Consider the following 27,433-nt stretch of genomic DNA (forward strand, 5'->3'; position numbering starts at 1 on the left):
ACCTCTTTTCGCTCCCCTTCCTGGAGCTGAGGACTGGTGACTGCCTCTCCTTTGTTCTTATATAACGGGGTCAGGCACCCACGTGCATCCTGACCTTCACACGCTCCCTGGTGACTGACGGTCCTTTTCTCAGCTCGTGAAGAGCAGCATCTGCAAACCGAGCCCCCGACACAGCCCAGCCCTGCCCACGTGCCTGGGTCGGGGGTCTCAAGGCCGGCCGCACAGTGCTCTGTTTAGGGGGACAGCCTGCACTGTAACTTTAAACCTGTGGAACCTGGGTTCGCGGTGCAAGGGTTCCAGGGAAGAGCTCCGAGGACTCGACCTCCCCTACCCAGACCAGGCGTCCACCCGGGGTTCCCTGGAGCCCTCAGTCCCCGGGTTTGATGGCTCTGACCTCAAGCCAGCTCCTTTCCAGCCTTGGGCTCCACTTCATCTCCCCTCCTTCACTGTTGCAAATCAACCAGTTAATGAGGAGAATTTCCTGACCCCAAGCTGGATCAGTTCACGGGGCACCCCTTCCTCATGCCACGTAAGCGGCAAGCGTCAGCCCTGCTTTTCACACGGGATCACGTGTGTGCGTGCATGTTAGTCGCTTGGCTGTCCCCAGCTCTTTGCATCCCATGGATGACAGCCCGCCAGGCTCCTCTGTCCCTGGGATTCTCCAGGCAAGATACTGGAGCGGGTTGCCATTTCCTCCTCCAAAGGGGATCTCCCTGACCCAGGGATCGAACCCGGGTCTCCTGCATTGCAGGCAGATTCTTTACCAGCTGAGCCACTGGGACCACAACGGGCGGTGGGATGGGAGGGGCTGATGTCTGTCTGTTTCCTTCTGTCCTGTGGGACCCGCACGTCTCGCTCAGAGTAAAACCCAGAGTCCTCTCCCAGTCATGGGGGCCCTCCCTGGTCTCTACTCACCCACCACCCCAGCTGGCTGATCTGCTCTGCTCCTCACACTGGCCAGGTGTGCGCTGATGCCAGGGCCTTTGGGTGCACCAGTTCTCACCGGTTCTCGCCCGCAGGCATCTGCATGGACCCCTGCTTCCTCCCTCCTTCCATCCTGGCCTCCGCTCAAATGTCAGAGGTCCTGCAAGGCTCCCATCACTAAAGACACTGGCTCCTGAAGCTCCACCCCCTCTCTCTACCCACTCACTCACCATGCCTTCTCTCTCTTCAACTAGTTCAGCAACCCTGACGCAGTATGCGTATATCTGTTTAACTGTTAATCATCAGTCTGACGAACACACACTCCATGAGAGCAGGGGCATCCTTGTTCACTGATGTGTCTCCGGGCACCTAGATGAGAGCGTGGCTCTTCCTGGGAACTCGGCGTGTGCTGTCTGGAATAATGAACTTGAAACCTGATCCTTCTCCATCACAGATAAGCACGGTCTATCAGCCCCAAACTTGGGTCTCCTGGGTTTCTGCGCCCTGATCCAGAGACACGACTTCCTCTTCCCTGTTTCTATGGGAACTCAGAGTCTGAATCACAAATAAGAATTTTTCAAAGAAATGACTTAAAAATGAATGGCTTCCCTGACCACATGCCCTAAGCAGGGATCCGGGGAAGTGCTCAGAGGGCCAGGCCTTGAAGCGGAAGAGGCAGGCAGGGGCGGGCAGTCAGGAGCGGTGGGGACTGGGCCAGGGGGGCAACTGCAGAGCTTCCCAAAGAGGCAGAGCTCCCCACGCCAGCCAAACGCCAACACACACGACAACTGCCTGGGTGTGCCTGCTTTTCCCAATTATTCGAGGGTAGCTGGAAATTGGAATTTTATAAGAAATTGGAGGATATTTAAATATTGGCAAAGAATCTAGCTTTTAAAAAGTCTGGGCAAAAAAATATATAAATAAATAAATAAAAATAAAAAGTCTGGGCAGGCAGTCCAGGGGTTAAGACTTTGTACTTCCAACGTAGGAGGCATGGGTTTGATCTTTGGTCAGAGAACTAAGATCCCACATGCCACGTGACCTGGCCAAAAACAAAACAGAAAACTTAGATAAAGATGCAGAACTATGGGCAGGCCACAGTCTAAGTCTCTGGGTTGAGATCCACCCCCCTGAATTGCAGACTGTGGTTTATTTCACTAACAGCTGGGTACCCAGCCCTGTGCGAGGTCAGCAGATCACCAGCCGTGAGGCGGGCATCCACGATGCCAGCTCCTGCCCCACCGAGCTGCTTCTAAACACCCGAGACGCACACCCAATGGAAAGAAGAGAATCCGGTCGGACCGAAAAACACAGTTTTCTGTCGTCACTCATGGAAAGGGCTCAGATGAAACCTGGCATTTCATCACTCATCCTGCGAGGGTTTAAATGCTGCTTCTCACGGAGCGCAGGTGGAGGGGGCTTCAAAGAGGAGAGGCTGAGAAGGCAGCTGTCTGCAAGCCCAGAAGAGGGGCCCTCACCAGGAACCGGAGGGCCGGCACCTTGACCTTGGCCTCCCCCGCCTCCGGCCCTGCTGTCTGAGCCACCCCGTCTGTGGGACCTGTCCCAGCGGCCCAGACAGACACACCACGGGCAGCACGCAGGCCATGATCACGCAGCTGTGGGGTCCCGCTCCCACACCGTGGTGTCCCCAGTAGCTCTCCTTGGTAGCAAGGAGCAGAGATGCGCCTGAGCTGGTGACAGTCTTCACAGAGGGCAGAGGGGAAACCATGGGAACCGAGGTGGGAGCCTGGCTCAGGGCTGGGTGGCAGGGCGCTGGGTTGAGTGCTTCAGGGTGTGGGCAGCGGGAACCGGTGAGCTGGCCAGTGGCCCACCACCGGCGAGCTCTCGTGGCAGCCCCCCGCAGGGGCTGGAGCAGAGGACCACACACTGTGGGCTCCGAGCAGCAGAGCCTCACCCCGTTCTGGAAGCCACAGTCCAAAGTCAGGCTCGCAGGGCCCAACCCGGGCTGTGGGCAGGGCTGGCTCCCTCCGCAGGCTCCTGGCCAGGGTCCTCCCTGCCTCTTCCGGCTTCTAGCGGCTGCAGGAGCTCTGGGCTCGTGGCTGCATCCCCCGTCTCTTCCTCATCTTCATGGGGCTCCTTCCCCTGTGCTCACCCCCATAGAAGGACCCTAGAGATGATGCTGAGCCCTCCCAGATAATCCAGACTAACCGCCACCTCAAGATACTTAGCCGCTTGGTAAAGTCCCTGCTGTACGAGGTCACAGCCGCAAGTTCCAGAGGTCAGGACCCACCTCTCCTGGGGCCTTTATTTAGCCCAGCACAGGCCCCCTGCCCTGCGGGGGGGCCCTGCGGCATCCGCCATGCACCTCCCCCGGGGGTGCCCGGGCCCACAGCCGTCACAGGCCCCCTGCCCTGCGGGGTGGCCCCTGCGGCACCCGCCATGCACATCCCCCGGGGGTGCCCGGGCCCACAGCCGTCACAGGCCCCCTGCCCTGCGGGGGGGCCCTGCGGCACCCACCATGCACCTCCCCCGGGGGTGCCCGGGCCCACAGCCGTCACAGTCGCCCACGCCCTGGGCCCCGGCTCCTGCCCCGTCCCCCGGAGAGCAGTGGCTGCGTCTCGGCTCGAGTCTGACGTGTGGGCCCCTCACACCAGGGTCCTCGGCCCCCCCCCACTCGGCCCTGCTTTCCCATCTTGTCACCTGCCATGATATGCCCCCCTCACTTGGGGGCGGCCATGCCCACGTGGGGCTGGTCCCTCCCCTCTCACCATGCTCCCTGCTGCTCCCCAGCCCTCTGCCCGCCAGACCCAGGGCATCCCCGAGGCTCAGGGGCACTGGTCCCGGTGAGCTGAAGGTCAAGCTGGGATTGCTCTTTGGGTCCATGCTGGGTGGTGGGCAGGGGTCACGTGGGTGGTGGTCCTTCTGAGCTGGGGATGGGGAGGAGGAGGACCCATGACCACCTCCAAGGATGAGGGAAGGAGCCACTGTGTGCCCAGGGGGATGATGCTGTACGGACGCCATCGAAATTGAATTTACAGTCATGGCCGCAGACTCTGAACCCTCAACTAGATAAGCTCCTCCAGAGGGCCTGTGTGTGTGCATGTGTGTGTCTATGTGGTGTGTGTCTATGTGTGTGCCGGTGTGCATGTGTGTGTCTGTGTGCGTGCACATGTGTTTCTGTGTGTCTGTGTATGCACATGTGTGTCTATGTGTTTGTGTGTCTCTGTGTGTGCAGTGTGTATCTATATCTATGTGTACATCTCCATGTGTGTGCCCTGTGTGTTCATGTGTCTGTGTGCACGTGTGTCTGTGTGCGCACGTGTGTGCAGTGCGTCCGTATCTATGTGTGCATGTCCATGTGTGTGCAGGTGTGTGTCTATGTGTTGGTGTGTGCACACGTGTGTGTGTGCACGTGTGTGCGCACGTGTGTTCAGTGTGTCCGTATCTGTGTGTGTGTGTCCATGTGTGTGCAGGTGTGTGTCTATGTGTTGGTGTGTGCACACGTGTGTCTGTGTGTGCACGTGTGTGCAGTGTGTCCGTATCTATGTGTGCGTGTCCATGTGTGTGCAGGCGTGTGTCTCTGTGTTGGCGTGTGCATGTGTCTGTGTGCTGCTGTGTGCCTCTGTGTGCACGTGTGTGTGTGCAGTCTCTATATCTAAGTGTGCGCGTCCATGAGCGTGTGCATGTCCATGTATGTCTGCATGTCCCTGTGCCTCTGACATAGTTTTATGTCAACCCTGCACTTCCCCCACGTCACCTCATTCCATTTGTGGGCAGAAGGCAGTCCCGCAGGAGCGGGGCTGGGACCCTGCCAAGGACCTGCACCAGGGAAATGCGAGGTCGTGGGAGAGAACACCGCCTTGACCTTGCAGTACAGTCCGTGTGGACTGCCACGAGACTCCACACCGCCGAACAGTCCTACTGCTGAGTCACTAACAAGGAAAGAAGTGCGAACAGGCGCCTGGAGGAAACAGCATCCAAGTGCCTGCTGAGTGGATTTCATCAACTTCCCAGAAAAAATACAGCACCTGGAACCCAGATGCGGGAATGTCAGACTGCCTTTGTCGCTGGGCCATCCCCCAACACAGTGGCTCCAAGCTCACAGAGAAGGACAGGAGACTCGGTCACTCGCAAGGGGTCACCGCCGTGTCCAACATCGAATGTGACCTGGGAGAATGTCCATCCGTCTCTGGCTGTGTCCCGGGATGAGCGAGCCAAGTCGGAGCTGAAGGAGATTCTCGTAGGTCTGAAGGACAAGAGCTAGGATCTGACACTTTAGGGGGGACCCAAGGTCATTCCCGTGAACCATGTGTCCCCCAAGACCCCAAAGCACCACGGCCACATCCTGGGCATCAGAGAGCATGTCACAGAAGGAAGGGCTCAAGGAGATGGACTTTACTGTCGTCTGCCAGCACTGGGCTTGGCTTGGTGATTTACCGCCCAAGACCCAAGGATGGGAACACCCTCCTTCCTGGTGCTGGCCTTTCTTGTCCCGTCATATCCCGAGTGACGGTGGAGGAAGGACTCAGGAACCAAAGCCGTGAGCGACCCTCACCATCCCCTTCGAGCTGTGGACCCCAGCGTCCACCCACTTCTCCATTCCGAGGGGACGACAGACCTGCATCACGAGTGACGTGTGTTAAAGGCTGAGCGTCTGGTGGGGCCAAGAGCTCTGCCCCCTGCACACGACCTTCACCAACAAGACCCCCAGCAGGGCCTTCTGTATCCTCCACCCAACTCCTGCCTCTGATCCTTTCTCACAAGTCCCTCCCTGGAGGACAGCCGGACGTCTGATGTCCGAAATGACTCTCACTGCCTTGCCTCTCCTCCTGTTTTCTCCTGTCTCTGCTTCTTGATATCTGAGAGCAGCTGCAGAGGGCAGCCTGGGGACCAACACATCGGTGACGCGTGGGTGGGGGGAAGCTGCTTCTCCAAACACACAGGGGCTGGAGGCCTGCCTTCCAGAACCACGGAGCCCCCGCGGAATGGAGCCACTGGCGGGCAGGAAGGGTTCAACTCCATCCTCCTGGGCCCAGCCAGGGCTCTCCAGGGAAAGACATAGAGGATGTGTACACATACACACACACTGATTTATTTTAAGGAACTGGCTCCTGAGATGGTGAGGCCTGGCAAGTGTGAGGTCTGGGGCAGGCCGGTGTTGGGAACCCAGGCGGGGTCTCTGTATTACAGTCTGGAGCAGAATTCCTTCTTCTCTGGGAAACCCCAGCTTTTACTCCCAAGGCCTCCAGCTGATGGGAGAGGCCCACCCACATCATGAAGGGTTCACCTCCTCAACTGAGTCAACTGAGTGCCGATCTGAACCTATAGTAACATCACAGCACCGGAGTCTAACCCAGCGGACACCACGGCCGTTCCTCTCCTCACTTCCCCACTGGCTGCACGCTCTCTTCACTTAGACCTTCACCTCCTTAGAATTCTTTCCACACCATTTCCCTTTAGCTTCAGCACCAGGACATGCTTGCTTCCTTGGACTGAGTGATCCAGAAAGCAAAGGATTCCCTGTTGCTGTTCGCTCCACGCCAGGATGGAAGACCAGTCATGGGCCAGAGGATGTGCCTGCCTTCTCCCCAGACCAGAGCCCGGGATGGCACTCTATGGCCTGTAGGCCACGGACACGGCCACTGACTGATTCAGGAAGCCTAGGCGTCCATCCCCAAGTCCATGTCTCCCATAAACTGGGCATAAAAATCCCACCTCGCTGGGTTGTCAAACATTAAATGAAAATGTACAGAAGAGCATTTGTGAGCTTTGAGATTCTGTGCAACTGGGGAGAGTCATCTTCACCATGATCATCAACACACTAGACACCACCATCACCATCATCATTGATGCTATGACTGAACTGCGTCTCCCACTGTGATGGTATTTGTAGACAAGGCCTCCAGGGAGGTAAGTAAGGCTAAATGAGGTCATAAGGGTGGGAAGCTAATCAGAAAAGATTACTGTTCCTACAAGAAGAGGAAGAAACACCAGAAGCCTCTCTCTCTCTGTCTTCACAGTACACCGAAGATACGCCAGTGACCAGGCGCCTGTCTGTAAGCCAGGAAGAGAGCCCTCCCAGAAACTGCATCTGCCAGCACCTTGACCTTGGACTTCTCGTCTCCAGACTGTGAGGAGTAACGCCTGCTGTTTAAGCCGCAGTCCATGTACTTGGTTATGGCGGCCCAGGGTGACTCAGACCATCACCCCCATCACAATCACGGCCACTGCTATTTCAGAAACGTCCAAGTAATGTTGTAGACGCTCCTTCTGCTCTTCCTTCTCTTCCTTCAAAACGTCGCCTCTGTCTCTCACGATTCTCAAACCTGAGCTGATGCTGAGGTCTCTAGGGGACTTATGAGGACTTAGGACCCGAAGCTCTGCCCCCAAGCTTTGGATTCAGGGTAGTGAAAGGGAAGCCTGAGAACCTGCATTTCTCTCCAGTTCCTGAGTCCTGCTGCCGTTGCTCCAGCCTTTGGATTAAATCATCAAGCAAAGTTCGGCCGGATGAAGTCTGTCAAATATCCCATGGTGTGTTAGAAAAGCCCCTGCTCACAACAGCAGCTGAATACTATCAAGGCTTCCCAGGTGGACACACTTGAGCCCTGTTAAATGATGTGGCAAGCGAACATTCCCCCCAAAATCAACAGGGAGGGGTTCATTTTTCATCACCAGGAGGGGAAGGATCATGAATGCAACATGAATGCTGGGGATGTTTCACAGGCAAGGCTCCAGAGGCTGAAGTAAGCCTCTCTGCACCATGAAAACATGAGGAGGTGCAGACACATGAGGCAGGGACGCCAGCTCCCACGCACACAGTCAGAGCTGTACTGGGTGTGCCGAGCGCATCCCAGGCTTTCATCCTGCCCCGACCACGAACAATGTCTGCAGGGCACAAGGCCCATTATTCAGGCGTAATTGTCTTCCTGAACCATTTGGGGCTCTTGATTGATTATTGTTAGCAAAATCGAGACAGATGGCCTTGGGGGTGAGCTGGGGTGGATCTGTTGCAGTAGGGGGTGGTGGGGAGGGTGCAGAAGGGTTCCTTCCAGGACTCTTGGAAGAAGGGGGCGTCCCCCCCAGGTGGTCGCTGCCTGGGGGCACAGGACAGGAGTGGGGACTCACGGGGCCGGGGGGGAGGTGGTGTTTGCCAACAGTGACCTTCTGTCCTGGATGCCGCGCACAACTCACTCCCCTGGGGAGTCAGGTGGCGGGTACAAACCTCTGCCCAGAAGGGTAGCAATGGCCCTGTGGTGCCGTCCACGTGCCAACCCAAATCAAAGGCCACCGCTGTTGTTCTTCAGCCGCTCAGTCGTGTCCCGCTCTTTGTGACCCCATGGACCGCAGCACGCCAGGCCTCCCTGTCCCTCACCAACTCCCAGTTTGCCCAAGCTCATACATGTCCGTTGAGTTGGTGATGCCATCCAACCGTCTCATTCTCTGCTGCCCTCTTCTCCTTTTGCCTTCAATCTTTCCCAGCCAAGGGCATTAGCTGCTGTTTTCTAAGCAATTTAAGTATTGTTTGACTTCAAAAAAAGGGCCACGGAAATGCATCACTTAATAGCAACAAGATATTTAAACAGAGACCACCGACCTATGGATGAGTCCCACCACGAAGTGGCAAGAGCCCGCATTCCCTCATGATCACCACTGCGAAGAGGACATGCTTTGGGGAAGAAAGCATAGTCTCTGTAGACCCCATAGCACACCAGGAACTCACCTCCATGACCCATTTCACATTAAATACCTTTAAGCCACAGATGCAGAGTGAAACCCAAGCCTGCCGCTGCTCATGAGCTGAGCAAACTTATTAACGATGACTGTTAAACACCCAGCTTCATTTGGGGATTGAGCTGACTCATTTTCAAGCCATCAAGGGCTTTCCCAGTGGCTCAGTGGTAAAGAATCTGCCTCCCAATGCGGGAGACACGGGTTTGATCCCTGAGCCATGATGGTCCCACACGCCTTGGAGCAATGAAGTCCGGGCACCACGACTACTGAGCCTGTGCTCAAGAGCCTGCGTGCTGTGACGACTGAAGCCCACGCGCCTACAGCCAGTGCTCAGCAATGAGAGGCCACTGCAGTGAGGGGCCCGCACAGCACAACTAGCAAGCGGCCGCCCCTGCTGCTAAGTCACTTCAGTCATGTCTGACTCTGTGCGACCCCAGAGATGGCAGCCCACCAGGCTCCCTCGTCCCTGGGATTCTCCAGGCAAGAACACTGGAGTGGGTTGCTATTTTAGCTTCTCCAATGCATGAAAGTGAAAAGTGAAAGTGAAGTTACTCAGTTGTGTCCGACTCTTTGCAACCCCATGGACTGCAGCCCACCAGGCTCCTCCGTCCATGGGATTTTCGAGGCAAGAGTACTGGAGAGGGGTGCCATTGCCTTCTACTAGACACAGACAAAAACACACAGCAATGAAGACCCAGCACAGCCAAAAATACAGTAATTTTTAAAAAGATATCAAACTCATCTATATTACTAATATCTTAGCGGAGGAATCCCTGATGGCTCAGTGGGTAAAAAAATCAGCCTGCAATTCAGGAGACACAGGCGATGCAGGTTCAATCCCTGGGTTGCAAAGACCCCTTGGAGGAGGAAACGGTTAACCCACTCCAGTACTCTTGTCTGGAAAATCCCATGGACAGAGGAGCCTGGTGGGCTGCAGTCCATGGTGTCACAAAGAGTCGGGCACGACTGAGCGCTGACGCGACACGATGGCAAGGAGAGGATGAGCCGAGTGACCCCTGGAAGCCAGGTCTAAACGTGAGACCTCTCTCTGCTCAGGAAGGTGTAAAAAGTCTTTCCAGATAAAAAGAATCACAGTCACATCAATGTTCAGTTTGAGGAGAGAGAGAGAGCCGACTGTGTTTAGGAAGAAAAAGCATTTCTGCAACTTCGGGCGTTTAGCCAAAAAAAAAAAAAAGTTCTTTCATCCTAAACCATCTGGTCAGCTGCATCAAAATTCAATGAGCCCCACGTTTATAAAACGGGGTATTACTCAGCCATAAAAAGGGATGAAGCAGCGCTACACCCAACACAGATGGACCTTGAAAAGGCCGTGCTGAGCGAAAGAAGCTCAGCACAAAAGACCACGTACGGCACAAGCCCCTCCGCTTCTGCAACATCCAGAGGCAGCTCATCCCCAGGGACAGCGGGAAATGAGAGGCTGTCCAGGGGCCTCGGGAGGGAGGAGCAGGGAGTGACTCTTCCGGGTCCAGAGTTTCCCTTGCGCTGATGACAAGCCACACAGAGGGGATGCGACCACCCGGCGCCACGCCCCCGGCCACTGACCTGCACGGCTGCGGCGGTGCATTCTGTGTGACACATACTTTACCACAGTTTACAAATCAGGACCCTGGCTTTTTGCTCCACTTCGTAACCCCGTGGCTGCTCCGAGCTGGGTTGCCGACCATCTACCCAGGACAGCAGGCCAGGTGGGGGCACCGGACGGACGGTGAGCCACCCCCCGCCCCCAGGAGACTGTCCTCATTCACACGATGGGCAGCGAAGCCAGCACTGCCCGCAGCTGCAACGTCCGCGTCTTTCTGCTTTTCCCAAACTGCCTTTGTGAATCGCCCCCCGGAGGCATGGCTGCCTTAGCTGTTTGTTCTAATCGGAAGGAAGCTGGTGTGGACAGGCGAACTCAAAGAGGGTCCCGCTCCAAACACAGACCCCGCCCCCGACCCCAGGGCCCGGCGCTCACTGAACACGGAGAGGGCGTGCGGCCTGGGGGCGTCGCGGGGGCTGGAGGAGCCTGCTTACCTGGAACGGGGTCTGGCTGTTGTAGTTCTTCAGTTCCTTATCTCCACCTCGAAACAGAAGCACGCGAGCACAGCTGTCCTGCAGAGGGAAGAAGAGATGTGTTTGCAAATCAAGGCACATACATCTTGCAAAGGAGCTTGTTCACAGGGTGAGCTTGCAGGAGTTCAGAGACATGGAAACGCAAAGTCAACAGGAGGGCGTTTCTGCTCACTGGAGCGACCAGGAGGAGGGCAGATGCCCGGACGCTGCCAGCTGAACCTCCACTGCTGCAAAGACTTGGGACGGCGACTCAGCAGAATCTGCAAAAATTTCACATACACACACCCCACGGCCAGTGATTCTTTTTAAGACTATACCCATGGAGAAAGCTTGAGTGCAGAAGAATTGATGCTTTTAAACTGTGGTGTTGGAGAAGACTCTTGAGAGTCCTTTGGACTGCAAGGAGATCCAACCAGTCCATCCTAAAGGAAATCAACACTGAATATTCACTGACACTGGAGCTGAAACTCCAATACTTTGGCCACCTGTTGCAAAGAACTAACTCATTGGAAAAGACCCTGATGCTGGGAAGGATTGAAGGCGGGAGGAGAAGGGGCTGACAGACGATGAGATGGTTGGATGGCATCACTGACTCAATGGACATGAGTTTTAGCAAGCTTTGGGAGTTGGTGATGGACAGGGAAGTCTGGCATTCTGCAGTCCATGGGGTTGCAAAGAGTCAGACATGACTGAGCGACTGAATTGATGCATGCAGAAGGAAATGGCAACCCACTCCAGTATTCTTGCCTGGAAAATCCCACAGACAGAGGAGGCTGGTGGGCTACAGTTCACTGGGTGGCAAAGGGTCAGACATGACTGAGCAACTGAGCACCTTTATAGAGAGCTTTGCACGTACATATAAAATATGTACTAATTGAAAGACCACAAGTAAACTTCAAAAGGAAAGAAGAGAAAATGTGGAGATGGCAAAAATACTCTAAAATAAAGAAAAGTGGGAATGATTCTGGAATATTCTTTGTTTTCAAAACAACTTTCTATTGAAGTACAGTTGATCTGCGCTGTTCCCGGCGCACAGCAGCGCGATCCAGTGACACACACAGACGCACGTTCTGTTTCAGATACTTTTCCATCAGAGGCCATCACAGGATACTGACATGCTTCTCCGAGCCATAGAGTAGGTCCTTGTTGCTTATCTGTTTTCTGTTCAGCAGGACCTGTATCTGTTCATCCTAAATTCCTGACGTATCCCTCTCCCATTTTGCCCTTTGGTAACCATGTGTATTTCTATGTCTATGAGACTGTTTTGTAAATAAGTTGATTTCAGATTTCATATAAAAGTGATACATATCTTTATCTGGCTTACTTAGTGTGATAATTTCTGGGTCCATCCATGTTGCTGCAAATGCATCAGTTCACTGTTTTGGCTGCCGTCTATGGGGTCGCACAGAGTCGGACACGACAGAAGCAACGCAGCAGCAGCAGCAGAATGTTCCGTGGTATATATGTACCACGACTTCTTTATCCACTGCTCCGCTGATGGGCATTTAGGCTGCTTCCATCTCCTGGCTATTGTAAAGAGTGCTGCTATGAACACTGGGGTGCAGGGATCTTTCTCAATTAGCATTTTGTCCATATATATGCCCAGGAGTGGCATTGCTGGATCATTTGGTATCTCTATTTTTAGTTTTTTAAGGAACTTCCATAATATTCTCCACAGAACATTCTTTGCCAAGGCAGTGATAGCAAAAACAAAACAAAAAAAAAAAACAACACACGCCGATAATACACTGACTAAAAAAAATCCAAAATGTCTAACTAGAAAATATGAGTCTCAGAACAACAATATAGCTTAATTTCACTTCCATTTTAAAGTCTGTATTTTAGAAAGCAATGAATAATTCTGAAAAGAAGTTACCCGTTGACAGGAATTGCTTTCTCAGGAAGGAGGAAGGGTGGGGGAACAAACAGCAGGGATCTTCTGTTGTTATTTTCTGTACTTACACTTTCTAATGTCTTTAAGAGGCAGCCAATGTTTTTTTCTCGTGTTATCTGTACAATGAAAAGGGATCTAGTCCTGTCCATTTAGTGAGCCTCTACTATTCACCTGGAGAGGCTAACCGTCTTGGAAGTCCTGATGGGGAAGGTGGGGACAAATACCCACAGAGAAAAAGGCACGTGAAGGAGCTCCCGGGTCGCCTAGTGGTGAGAACTCTGTGCGTTCTCTGCTGGGGCCCAGGTTCAATCCCTGGTCAGGGAACTGAGATCCTGCGAGCCACATGGAGCATCAAGTGAAATGAAAGAGAGACAGGTGGAAGCAGACTGATGAAGAAGCAGCAGTGATACGAGTCCTCTGCCTACTGGACGCAGCTGGGCCGTTACGAATGAGCAGGTTACCTTTGGGGACGAGTCTTTAGATGCTCAAGTGCCCACAGGCGCAGGCGCCTCATGCAGGGGGGCTGCACTGTCTCCCCCGGCAAGCCCCCGCCCCAGGCCCATCGCCCTGGTCCACCGCCATCTACAGAGTCCAGAGCAGAGGCAACAGGCATGGGCCCCCAGGCTGGACGCTTGGTAAGTAACTGCTGAATGAAGAGTCCATGAGGCAACCGACGGGGGTTTCCACCCAGGGACCTGCTTATGGGGCCCGGCCAGCAGTCCCGCCCCAGCTCCGGGGGACCCGCTGCCCTGGGAAGGGCAGGGGCCGAGACCAGGACACACGACACAGGCGGGGGACCTGGGCGAACAGCAGCCTAGAGACGAGGCTGGAGATCTGGAGACAGGAGGGGTGGGCGCTGCCCGGGGCGGGGGCTGCGGGTGGGGAGTGGTTTGGGGCAATGAAAACGTTCTGATAGTAACTGTGGGGTGGTTAGCCAATGTGCAAGCAGATTGAAAACCACTAAATTGCATATTTCAGATAGGCAAACTGTATGGTGTGTGAGATAGATCTCAATAAAGGTGTTAAATATTATCAACAGAAAAGTAAGAAAGAGTCAGAGTCAGAGAGATCAAGAGAGAGACAGAGACACAGTCAGAGACCACGAGAGACAGAGACCAAGGGAGACACAGAGACAAAGACAGAGACCATGAGAGACAGAGACCGGGAGAGACAGAGAGAGAAACAGTCAGAGACCAAGGGAGACACAGAGACCACGAGAGACAGAGACCAAGGGAGACACAGAGAGAGACACAGGGTCAGAAAGACTAGGAGACACAGACACCAAGGGGGACAGAGAGAGAGACAGACAGAGAATGCTGGCAGCAAGTTGGCTCTGTGCCCGCCAGGCCCAGCCCGGAGCACGGTGGGGCTGTGTGAGACCTGGGTGAGGGCCCCGGGGCCTCTATCACAGGACAATGATATTAATGGGGGGGGGACATCTGTGCACGGAGCAAACAGGAGCCAAGGCAGCGCGACCCTCGTTCTCTGAGTTGTGATCCGGCAGACACACGGGACAGGGCGGGGTCTACTCACAAACCCACCGGCCGCAGGCGGGACAGCTCCGAGTTCTACAGGAAAGACTGCTGTCGGGCAGCCGGGGTCCCGGGCCTCAGAGGCACACCTGAGTGGCCGTGAGGGTCACTGCAGACTCAGGGTGCACACTGCAGGGCCTGGAGGGAGGCTGCCCTCGGGGACCGCTGTGGCTGGAGAGAGGACCTGGGGATCACTTCAGGCTGGGTCCACAGGCAGGCAGAGAGACAGACAGGGGGCCCTTGGGAGGGAGGGGAGGCTCCACGGTGGCAAGAAGGACACGCGCAGATAGAGGTTAGGAGAGAAAAAGAGGGTGGAAGGACACACGGCCGGGAGCCCGCTGTTGAAACGGCCGTGAGCACGTGATGCCCTTGGTTCAGACCGTGGGCTGGCACACACCACGTTGACGGGTGGAAACTGCAGGGAAACCCCAGTCTCGGGCTACGCGTCTGCACCTTTTCCATGAGTCTGCGTTCAGGCGGTGCTCTGAGTAACTAAAAACACTTACAGGAAAAATTTAAAAGATGGACCTATGCTTGGCAAACACACCTTTCACGTGTGGGGTACAGCTAATCCCAGGCTGTAAAAGAAGAGCCCCGGGCGTTACTTCCAGGGGAGGTGAGCCCTGGATCCTGGCCCAAGGTCACACACCCCGGCCTGATGCTGGTCCTGTCATCTGATTCTGGGGTCTCACCTCCTGCCCTGCTGGTTCTGTGAAATGGCTTCTACTGGAACTCGGGCTCCTGAGCGTCCGGGTCCCGCCCCAGGCTCCAGGCCCCTGGTCGGGCCGCCAGAACCCACCCCACCAACTGGGGCTCATTCATGATGACCCAAACTGTTAGTTACTTAAAACAACAGCGTTATCTTGCCTCAGTGAGCAGTGTTCTGCAAAGAGAGAAAAGAGGAAAGGGTATCTGAGAGAGCCCTGGCCCTGAGGGGACACGGGCCCGTGGATGAGCCGGATTTCGGCAGGTTACCATCTGGGGTGTGGGGGAAGCAGGTGAGGGAGAACGAACTCCGGGGGCAGCCAGCCAGGGCAACGCTCCTGGGGCTCGGGGACCTGAAGGCTGCCTGGGGGCTCATTCTGAACTGAGTTTGCACTGGGCTAAGTGTGCCCTGGCCCGGCTCCAGGGCGGCCGGGGAGGACCCGCCAGGTGACCGTCCCAGATGTCTGGAGCCACTGGGGCCCATCAGAACCCAGGGCAAGAGTCTGGCCCGGCAATTCCATGTAACCGCTCCCCACTGCTCCACAAGGACTTCCATTGAAAGCTCCCATCCAGGAGGTTTATCTCCTAGGAAGCTAAGAATAACCCTTGCCAGGCACTGCCAGTCACACCCTCCCAGAAGGAAGCCAGCCAGGATCCCAGAAAACTCCTCCACTCACCCACAGAAGGACAGCTCTGAGTCAATATTAACCAAGCTCAAGGCACACACCCCGTCATTCTAAGAGCTGCCAGACCTGGAAGGGGGAGAGATTTCAAAACCGAAGGGCAAGTGGTTCGTGTGACTTTATAACAATGACACTCTGTGTGTGTGTGTGTGTGTGTGTGTGTGTGTGTGTACAGACAGGTGTATGTGTCTGTGTGCACATGTGTGCACATGTGAGCACAGGTATGTGTGTACACACATGGGTGCTCTACAGTTCAGAAGACACACCTCTCCACTCCTTGATTCCACCCTCAGCGCCTCCTTGCCAGAGGTAGTAGGAGGCCCATTTCACAGATAAGGCAGTGGAGGCCAGGAAGGCGTGAATGAAAACCTGCAGCTCCAGAAAGCGAGCAAAAGGAGCAGTCCTGACCCAGAGAAGTTGCTAGTGGGAGCCCCGTGGTGCCCGTGCGTGGCTGCTGGCTGCCCTGTGGGTCCCCCTGCGAGGGGACCTCATAGGACACACTGAGGCGTGTCTTCATCATTTTAAAGAAGCCCATCAAGTGCAGACACAGACACACCCTGCGTGTTTTGAGGGCCAAAGCATCAGGGAGAATATCCAATTATTATCCAGGGATGACTTTTGGAGACGTGACTACAGTCACTTAAATGTCACAGACAGGAACTACTCAGCACTCCAAATCATGAGTCCTCAGCACTCCAAATCATGAGTCAGGAATTCGTTCCAGTTTAAATGATCCCTTGAAATGAGCCTGTCCCGGAAGACATAAATCTAGGAAGAGCCCGGATGCGTGCGATCAATAAAATGGTGAAGCGCAGAGCGGGGACGCCGCTGCCACCAGGGCGAGGCTGGAACCTGGCCCCAAAGACCGAGCCGCTCTCAAGGCCGGTGCCCCAAGGACCACACCACACACGCGCCCTGACACATGGCTTCACCTGACTCGTGCCCAGTGGCGTACCTGCCTACCTCCAATCAAGGGGTTACAGGAACCCGTCCCCAAGGCCTGGGGGAGGAGAGATACAGGGTGGGTTTTGGGCCCGGCTTTGGCGTTTACAGCTGAGCCACTTGGACTGAGCCTGCGGCTCCTGGCCTGTTCAAGGGAATGCCAACCAACAGCAGCCTCCGAGGGCTCGTTGGGGGAATCTAAGCGGAGTGACTACGGGACAGCTTTCTGCACACGCTCAACGCCCAGGGCACGATCGCCCCATGAGGGCCCCCGCAGAGGCTGCCACTGGCTACGACGCTGACAACCACGGTGCGGGGTGTGGAAAGGGCACACGGACCAGACAGAACACAGCCTGTCTCCAGAGGCCGGCTCCAGAGAGGCAGGGTTTACTTATTTTTTAACCTTCCAGACAAATTTGCCTGGCTTAGTAACTTTTGATATTTCAAACTCCCTCCCTTCCTTCCTTCATTATCCAGGGTAGAAAAACAAACACCAGGCTGTCTCTCCCCCTCCCTCTGGGGCTCCTGGAAAGCCAGCCAACAGACCAAGGGAGCCAGAAGATGAGATGCAGTTTGCTGCTTACAATCAAAGCCCTAATTAGTTGACTTCATAAGAGAAGAAGAGAGAATATTCTGATCATAGTGTGTTTTACTGGAAGTGTACGGATGAGGTCTGCCTAAAACTGATAAAACACACGATCAATCCATAAAGCTGATGTTTTCACATTTAATGAGAAGTTTGTTAAATTAACAGCAGTACACGTGGTTTCACATTCACCATCCTAAGCACCGCCTTCACCACCATCAGCATCACCACTTGCTGTTGTTCACTCAGTTCTGTCCGACTCTTTGCGACCCCATGGACTGCAGCACACCAGGCTTCCCTGCTCTTCACTATCTCCTGGAGTTTGTTCAAACTCATGCCCATTGCGCTGGTGACGCCGTCCCACCGCCTCATCCTCTGTGGCCCCTTTTCTAACTCTTGCCCTCAATCTTCCCAGCATCAGGTCTTTTCCAACGAGTCAGTTCTTGGCATCTAGTGCCCAAAGTATTGGAGCCTCAGCTTCAGCATCAGTCCTTCCGATGAACATTCAGGGCTGATCTCCTTTAAGGTGGACTGGTTTGATCTCCTTGTTGTTCAAGGGGCTCTCAAGAGTCTTCGGTAGCATCACAATTCAAAAGCATCAATTCTTTAACGCTCAGTCTTGTTTATGGTCCAACTCTCACACCCGTACGTGACTACTGGGAAAACCATGGCTCTGACTCTCATCACCAGTCACCATCCATCACCATCATCACCAGTCACCATCCATCACCGCCATCACCAGTCACCATCCATCACCATCATCACCAGTCACCATTATCACCATCATCACCAGTCACCATCCATCATCACCATCATCACCAGTCACCATCATCGCCATCACCAGTCACCATCATCACCATTATCACCAGTCACCATCATCACCATCATCACCAGTCACCATCCATCACCGCCATCACCAGTCACCATCCATCACCATCATCACGATCATCACCATCATCACCAGTCACCATCCATCATCACCATCATCACCAGTCACCATCATCGCCATCACCAGTCACCATCATCACCAGTCACCATCATCACCATCATCACCAGTCACCATCCATCACCATCATCACCAGTCACCATCATCACCATCATCACCAGTCACCATCATCACCATCATCACCAGTCACCATCCATCACCATCATCACCAGTCACCATCCATCACCATCATCACCAGTCACCATCCATCACCATCATCACCATCATCACCAGTCACCATCATCACCATCATCACCAGTCACCATCATCACCATCATCACCAGTCACCATCCATCACCGCCATCACCAGTCACCATCCATCACCATCATCACCAGTCACCATTATCACCATCATCACCAGTCACCATCCATCATCACCATCATCACCAGTCACCATCATCGCCATCACCAGTCACCATCATCACCATTATCACCAGTCACCATCATCACCATCATCACCAGTCACCATCCATCACCGCCATCACCAGTCACCATCCATCACCATCATCACGATCATCACCATCATCACCAGTCACCATCCATCATCACCATCATCACCAGTCACCATCATCGCCATCACCAGTCACCATCATCACCAGTCACCATCATCACCATCATCACCAGTCACCATCCATCACCATCATCACCAGTCACCATCATCACCATCATCACCAGTCACCATCATCACCATCATCACCAGTCACCATCCATCACCATCATCACCAGTCACCATCCATCACCATCATCACCAGTCACCATCCATCATCACCATCATCACCGTCATAGTCACTTTCACTGAAAATCCACCGCATGCCAGGCATACCATATGTTTGTTTTCTATTTTAAGCCTCTTAGCAGCCCTGCCAGTTAGGTATAATTATCTCCACATTACAGAGGAGGGATTTTCTGGAACCCAGACTGCCATGTCTCCCTGCACTGCAGCTCTGTCTTGAGGCGGCTTCTTAATCCCTTTCCCTGGCTCCTGTCCTGACCCAAAGGCACCAGGTCCCCGCCCTGGGAGAGTCTGTTTCTCAGCATCACTCTCCAGAGAGCCCTATATGACACCTCCTTCTGCTTGAAGGAGTTTTTCTCGTTGGCCCTGAGCCCAGCCTCGCACACCCCGTGTGTGCAGAAGTGGAAGTGGACTCAGAGAGGAGGCCAGCACGCTGGTGACTTGGGGAGGGCAGGGCCTCAGGTTAGGTATCAATACAACTGCCAGGGGTGCGTGACAGAGGCTGGGGGACCCTCGATCCCTCCATCCACCCCTCCATCCGCCCCGAGGACAGCTCATCAGAAGGATGCTAGTGTACACGGAGCTGTGCGTCTCTGAATTACACAGAGATGCCGTCTGCACTGGCTTTTCTCACTGCTTGGGAAGGCGGTCGGCGCTGAGGGAAAAGATTAAATGTCACACTAGCATCCCAGGGAGGGCCATGATGGATTCAGGAGGCTGGATCCCAGAACACTTGCTGACTCCCAACTCGACATGCTGTCCAGAACCCATGGGCCACCAAGTGAGTCTGTGACCCTCCATGATGAATGCAAGGCTGGGTGTCCAAAACAGGAGGGGCCCCAAAAGCATTTCTACCCGTGCTGCTGCGGAGGGTCAGGTGGGTAGGGCTGGACAGCAGCAGGCGGGCCGCAATGGTCCCAGGACCCTGGACAGGGGACAGCTCTCACACCCTGGCAAGGCTCCCCAGCATGCTGGGAGGAAGGCACTCGGCCGGGAGCAGGGAGTCTGTCCTTAACTTACGTCTGGTGAGAGACCAGATGCAGCCTTCTGCGCCCAGGCCTGGCAAACCGGGGCCCACAGGCTAAACTGGCCCCCTGCCTGGTTTATAAATAAAGTTTTATTGGCGCACAGCCACACATTAATCTGCATATCGTCTGTGGCTAAGTTCACACTGCAGAGGCAGAGTGGAGTAGCTGTGAAGAAGTCCATGTGGTCTGAAAAGCCAGAATATTCACTCAGTGACTCTTTATAGGAAAAGTCTGCTGGCCTCTCTAACCCAAGGCAAGAGAGGCAGGGTCTTCCTATGAGCCTTGGGCGGCTCTGGGTCATCCCAAAGCCATCAGCCGAGGGTGAGGATAGGTCCAGAGGACACAGAGGGAACCCAGGCCCACAAATAACTCAGAATACAGATTCCCGACACTCTAATAAAAAAGGTTACACTTTCAAAGATCGTCCTGTCCTCCATTATTTCAAGAGACAGAAAACATGGTTTTCTGTTTAGGTCCCCCCCATGATAAAATATGCTTAAAATCTACCAAGGAAAATTAAGAAATGCTTTCCCTGTCTAAGGCAATAATTAAGAAGCACATGTTGGCACAGATGTTTTACCAGCCAAAGCCAAGCCTCCTGACGTGTGTTTTTCTAGCCCAGCCGAGCAAGATATCCCTGCGCTCATAAATCCATTCCAGCCTCCATGTGCCTTGGAACACCTAGGGCCCCAGCTGTGTGCAAATCCCATCAATATGCTTTCATTAAGGAGCTGGCCAGCAGCTTTCAGGAAATCCCTTGAAGCCAGACTGAAATGCTTCCCCAGCCCCATCTGGCCGAGCTGCTCTCCTGTGCCAGGGGCAGGGGACACCCTGAGAGATGGCGGTTTGTGTCCCTGAGAAGGTGGGCCTAAGGGGCAAGCGGAGGCCAGCAGGGACGACAGGTAAGGCCTAATAATGACCTGGGCCCGGCTGTTCCCCTGGGCTGTACTGCAAAGGGCTGTGGTGTGAAAAGCACAGCTCACTCTACCAGGGGCTCATCAAGGAAAGGCTTGACTGAGGGCAGGTTCAACTGGGTCTTGAAGAGCGCATAGGGGTTTTCCAGGGCAAAGTGACTCCAGTCACTTAGGAGTCTTGCCTGGAGGGCGGGGGTCGTGTTGTACCCCTGCTGCTTTCTGGGCACGCTTGCACCCAGCTCGCCTGAGTTTTCAGTCCTTCTCACACGGGAGAGCGAGGGCTTTATATCAACTTGCTCACGTCAAGGCTCCACTCGTGGAGCCAAAAAGAAGTGAGCGGGGTCCTGAAAAAAGATCGGCACTCCCGTGTTCACAGCATCGCTGTTCACAACAGGTGAGAGATGGAGGCAGCCCGTGTCACCTGACGGGTGAAAGGATAAAACGTGGTCCACCTACACAAGGCAAAACTGCTGCCGTTGTTCAGCTCCTCAGTCGTGTCCGACTCTTTGTGACCCCGTGGGCTGCAGCACACCAGGCCTCCCTGTCCATCACCAACTCCCAGAGTCCATCCAAACTCCTGTCCATTGATTCGGTGATGCCATCCAACCATCTCATCCTCTGTTGTCCCCTTCTCCTTCTTCCTTCAATCTTTCCCAGCATCAGCGTCTTATTCCAATAAGTCAGCTCTTCCCATCAGGTGGCCAAAGTACTGGAGCTTCAGCCTCAGCATCAGTCCTTCCAGTGAATATTCAGGGTTGATTTCCTTTAGAATTGATTGGGTTTGACCTCCTCAAAGTCCAAGGGACTCTCAAGAGTCTTCTTCGGCACCACAGTTCAAAAGCATCAATTCTTCAGCGCTCAGCCTTCTTTATAGTCCAACTCGCACATCCATACATGACCACTGGAAAAACCACAGCTTGGACCAGAAGGACCTTTGTCTGCAAAGTGATGTCTCTGCTTTTTAATATGGTGTCTAGGTTTATCATAGCTTTTAAAGCTATGACGAGGGAACATTACTCAGCCTTAAAAAGGAAGAAAATTATGACACAGCTGCAACCTGGATGAACCCGAGCACAGCACAGAGTGAAGTAAGAGAAACAAAAGGGCAGATGCCACGCGATTCCACTCACAGGACGTCCCTGGAACTGTCTAGTTCAGAGACAGAAAGCAGACGGTGGGGCTGGGGGAGGGGACGGGGAGTGGGTTGATGGAGACAGAGTGTCAGTTTGGGGAGACGGAAAGTTCTGAAGACAGAGGCGGGTGACGCTTGTTCAGCCATGTGAATGCACCCAACGCTGCTGAGATGCGTACCTTAACTGCATAGATAAGACGGTCAAACATTCGCTCTGTTTTACTTATCTACCCACAGTGAAGAAGGAATTAGGTTTCCAAGGTGGCGCTTGTGGTAAAGAGCCCGCCTGCCAGTACAGGAGACATAAGAGATGTGGGTTCCATCCCTGAGTAGGAAAGATCTCTTGGAGGAGGGCATGGCAACCCACTTCAGTATTCTTGCCTAGAAAATCTCATGGACAGAGGAGCCTGGCAGGCTATAGTTCATGGGGTCACAAGAGAGTTGGACACGACTGAAGCGACTTAGCATGCAAGAAGGAATTAAATAGGAAAAGCCCACTGGGGACATGTGTGTACATGTGATGGGAGGCTTGCTGTTGTTACACGGCGGTCCCATTGGCGTTCAGTGGGGTGCCATAATCGTCTTGGGGGCTCTGTCAGCAGCTCCCATCCCCATTTCATGGCTCCAACCTGCCCCCTCCAGGCCCCAGGGGAGACCCGCTCTGGGGTACGTGTGACACGGTACCTGCAGACTCTGCCACGGGGGGTTTGTGCCCAGCTCCGACTGCACCAGCTGTGTCCAGGACCCTCCTCTCACTTCCTGTGACTCAAGCTCTCCTTCTATGACAGGGATGTGTGTCGTGCGTGCTAAGTCTCTTTAGTCGTGACCCTGTGGACTGCAGCCCACCAGGCTCCTCTGTCCATGGGATCCTCCAGGCAAGAACACTGCAGTGGGTTGCCATTCCCTTCTCCAGGGGATCTTCCCAACCCAGGCATGGAACCTGATTTTCTTATGTCTCCTGCATTTGGCAGGTAGGTTCTTTACCACAAGCACCAGCTGGAAAGCTCGTACGATAGGGATAACCATCCTCAAAGAAGCTGGTGAGGAGCTCCCCCAGCTAAGCACTGAGTGTCTGTGTCTCCCCAGATTCCTACCTTGAAGCCCTAACCCCCAGTGTGACTGTGTCTGGAGATGGGTCTTTATGAGGTGATTAGTTTAAATGAGGTTGTGAGGGTGGGGCCCTGACCTGATAGGATTAGCGTCCTTGGCAGAAGAGACAGCCAAGGGCTGTTTCTGTCTCTGCACATGGGAGGACACAGCCAAAAGGGGCTAGGGAGACCCAAGCCAGGAGGACAGCCTCCCCTGGAACCAGGCAGGGTGGCCCCGCGGTCTGGGACGTGCAGCCAGGACTGGGAGAAGTAAGTGTCTGCTGTTTAAGCCGCCCCGTCTTCAGGGCTTCATTACAGCACCTGGAGCCGGACACCCGCCCACAAAGCGCTGAGCACAGCCCCGGCCCGGGGGCACAGTCACGGCTACTGACCTGGTTGTAGAGGGCGCAGATGTGCAGGGCGGTGTTCCCCGAGGCGTTCTGGGCCCCCATGTCGGCCCCGTAGAAGAGCAGGTGCTCCAGATGCTGCACGTGGCCGTACCTGCAGGCCTGAAACGAGAGTCCACAGCATGAGCAGGACCGCCCGGGCACACCCAGCTCCCCCAGAACTGACAGTGTGAGCGGGACCGCCCGGACACACCCGGCTCCCCCAGAACTGACGGTGTGAGCGGGACCACTCGGACACACCCGGCTCCCCCAGAACTGATGGTGTGAGCAGAACCGCCTGGGCACACCTGGCTCCCCCAGAACTGACAGTGTGAGTGGGACTTCCCAGACACACCCGGCTCCCCCAGAACTAACGGTGTGAGCGGGACTGCCTGGACACACCTGGCTCCCCCAGAACTGACGGTGAGGGCGTTCACACCGTGAGCAGAACTGCCTGGGCAAACTTGGCTCCCCCAGAACTGATGGTGTGGCCATCCACACCGTGAGCGGAACCGCCCGGGCACACTTGGCTCCCCCAGAACTGATGGTGTGGCCGTCCACACCATGAGCAGAACCGCCCGGACACATCCAGCTCCCCCAGAACGGACGGTGTGAGCGGGACCGCCCAGACACACCCGGCTCCCCCAGAACTGACGGTGTGAGCGGGACCTCCCGGACACACCTGGCTCCCCGAGAACTGATGGTGTGAGCGGGACCTCCCGGACACACCTGGCTCCCCCAGAACTGATGGTGTGGCCATCCACACCATGAGCAGAACCACCTGGACACACCCGGCTCCCCCAGAACTGACGGTGTGAGCAGGACTGCCCAGACACACCCGGCTCCCCCAGAACTGACAGTGTGAGTAGGACCGCCCGGGCACACCTGGCTCCCCCAGAACTGACGGGCGGCCGTCCACACTGTGAGCAGAACCGCCTGGACACACCCGGCTCCCCCAGAACTGACGGTGTGAGCGGGACCTCCCGGACACACCTGGCTCCCCGAGAACTGATGGTGTGAGCGGGACCGCCCGGACACACCTGGCTCCCCCAGAACTGATGGTGTGGCCGTCCACACCATGAGCGGAACAGCCCGGACACATCCAGCTCCCCCAGAACTGATGGTGTGAGCGGGACCGCCCGGACACACCTGGCTCCCCCAGAACTGATGGTGTGGCCGTCCACACCATGAGCGGAACAGCCCGGACACATCCAGCTCCCCCAGAACTGACGGTGTGAGCGGGACCGCCCGGACACACCCGGCTCCCCCAGAACTGACGGTGTGAGCGGGACCTCCCGGACACACCTGGCTCCCCGAGAACTGATGGTGTGAGCGGGACCTCCCGGGCACACTTGGCTCCCCCAGAACTGATGGTGTGGCCATCCACACCATGAGCAAAACCACCTGGACACACCCGGCTCCCCCAGAACTGACGGTGTGAGCAGGACCGCCCAGACACACCCGGCTCCCCCAGAACTGACAGTGTGAGTAGGACCGCCCGGGCACACCTGGCTCCCCCAGAACTGACGGGCGGCCGTCCACACCGTGAGCAGAACCACCTGGACACACCTGGCTCCCCCAGAACTGACAGTGCAGCCGTCCACACCGTGAGCAGAACCGCCCGGACACACCTGGCTCCCCCAGAACTGACGGTGTGAGCGGGACTGTCCAGACACACCTGGCTCCTCCAGGACTGACGATGCGGCCGCCCACAGCATGAGCGGAACTGCCCGGACACGCCTGGCTCCCCCAGAACTGACCGTGTGGGCAGCACAGCTCACAGCCTGCTCCTGCATCTGCACCGGGCCCCCCAGGACAGACCCCAGGGTGGGAAGCAAGAGAGGGCCTCGTGATGGGACTGAGGATTGTGTTCAGCTGTTCAACAGAGGGGTGGGTCTGCGTAGGGGCCACCCATTCCTTTCATTTGGACCTGCAGGAGGGGAACCCCAAAGACACCATGGCAAGTCTTTGCCCCCTGAACTCAGCAACCGCCCAGGAAACGCGGATCAGGATGCTCCATGCCTGGCCTTGCTAATCCAAGCCCCCCAGATCCCAGGATGACGCATGAGGATGTCTGTGGGTGTGCGAGGATCTGCTGTGTCCTGGGGAGAGACCCGCCACCTGACCTGTCCTCCTCCGGGCAGGGGCAGCCCCGCTGAGACTTTAACATGAACCCACCCTGAAGGGGCACAAGAGGCAGGGGAGGTGGCCCCACAGCGTGATTTACCCTTTTCTGAGCCCTTCTAGGGCTGACGTGGGATTTATGAGCCAACAGGGTTCTGGGGTCCACCAGATCTGGCTTGGTTTTCCAGAACTTTCACTCTGAGCCTATGTCTTCACGTGCCAACAGAAACCCTGCCCCTCGAGGGGTTCTCATGAGTCATGTGAATACGGGGCCTGAAAAGACCCCCAGTGATGCTCAGGGACGGGCCAGCCCCCCACCCCCCACAGCAAGCGGGGAGACCTGGCATTGAGACTGCGTAGGGGCGGGGCCGTTCAGCTCCAGCGGGGGATCCAGAGGCTGGGGGGGGGGTCTCCTGACCCTGGGCAGCAGGTCCTACCCGACTAAGCGCACCCCATCCACCAGAACCGCCTGTGATGCAGCAGTGCCCAGCGCCGGGGTGGTGAGACCCACTGTCCCCGTGTTGGGGCGGAAACGCAGACGGGGAGATACGAGAGGCCAGGGAACGGGGTCCTGACCCAGGGCTGAGTACACGGAGGGCGGGGAGCGCCAGGCACAGAGCAGACAGCTGGCCCGGCCAGGACGGGCAGCCGCAGGGGGTCGGGGTCGGGCTGGCACGCAGCTCGTCAGCCCTGCCTTTCTGGTAACTGAGACAGACTGAGCGGAACCTCCACCTCTGTGCTGTGCAAGAGAAGAGCGCCAAACCCCACCAATTAACAGAGGAGAGAGGACGGGAGGATAGGGGCTTAGTAATCAGATGACCTTAAAAAAACCCTGAGAAACACCCACGTTCAACCCCGGTGCTGCCGTTTACAGAGCAGATCATCACCAGAGATAAGGTTGCTTCCACCTGCCTGCCCCACCTTCCCTTTTCATGGCAACAGCGCCTGCCTCTTCCTCTGGGGCCCTGAGCCCGCTCCCAGAGGCCTAGGGGCCCGCCCCTCCCCACGCCTACAGCACACCCAGAACTTTCGAGCTTCTGGCCACGGGCGTGGGCTGGGGATGCCCAAGTGACTCTCGGGAGCCACGGAGCCGGAGGCTGAGACATTTGTCAGAACAACGGAGAAAATGAAGTTCTCGCTTTCCTCCAGGAGGGTCGGCAAAAAAAGCCACGGAAGCTCAGAGCTGCCGGGGCCACCAACGCAGAGGAAGGGAGAAGTGGGAGCTGAAGGCAGGAGAGAGAAAACAAGACACACACGCGCGCACACACACAATAGAGACAGACACACACACACAGACATACAGAGACAGATACAGGCACAGAGAGACACATAGACACAGAGACACAGACACAGACACACACACACACACAATAGACAGACACACAATAGACAGACACACAGACACACACGCACAGAGACATACAGACACAGAGAGACACACACACAACAGAGACAGAAACATACAGGCAGAGAGAGACAGACACACACAGAGACACAGACACACACACACACAGAGACACACAGATACATACACAGAGAGACAGACACAAACAATAGAGACAGACACACACAGGCACAGAGAGACATACAGACACACACACACACACACAGACGTTGCCAAGGTAATGTCCTGTGAATCTCTCTTAGTGAAGACGCTGCCTCGGCTCTTCAGGATGTAAGCCTAGGTATAATTTTAATTTTCCCCTTATATCAGCTTGAGATTTTTGACCCTCAAATTGAAGGACCCCTCGCCAAACCACTCTCTCCAAAGGCCTTCCAGGAAGCAAGACTGGATTCGGCTTAACTATCTTATAGTCAGAAGCGAAGAGAGCTGCATTGGCATAAAAAACATTTAACAATCACTGCACACCCATCCTCCCCCTTCCCGCGGTTAACCTGAAATGGTGAGATTTTGTGACGTCATGGGATCGTGTCTCGCTCTCCTCACCAAGGGTCACGACATGATCAACGCGAAGAGATAAAACAGCACCGCTGAGTCTAAGGGCTTCCTT

General features: G+C 55.4%; 1 protein-coding gene across 3 annotated transcripts in view; it reads right to left on the minus strand.

The window, feature by feature from the left end:
- The window catches only part of SHANK2 (SH3 and multiple ankyrin repeat domains 2), a 558,458-nt gene that overhangs the window by 388,441 nt on the left and 142,584 nt on the right, over positions 1-27,433 (minus strand). For all 3 annotated transcript variants that reach the window (XM_044943817.2, XM_044943819.2, XM_044943818.2), the window contains exons 9-10: positions 23,304-23,420; positions 10,651-10,728 (exon numbers count right to left, since the gene is read on the minus strand). In XM_044943817.2, coding sequence (XP_044799752.2) covers positions 10,651-10,728; positions 23,304-23,420 — 195 coding nt within the window. The remainder of the gene's footprint in view (positions 1-10,650; positions 10,729-23,303; positions 23,421-27,433) is intronic.

Source organism: Bubalus bubalis, chromosome 5 (genome assembly GCF_019923935.1).
Source record: "Bubalus bubalis isolate 160015118507 breed Murrah chromosome 5, NDDB_SH_1, whole genome shotgun sequence".
Classification (NCBI taxonomy): Eukaryota; Metazoa; Chordata; class Mammalia; order Artiodactyla; family Bovidae; genus Bubalus; species Bubalus bubalis.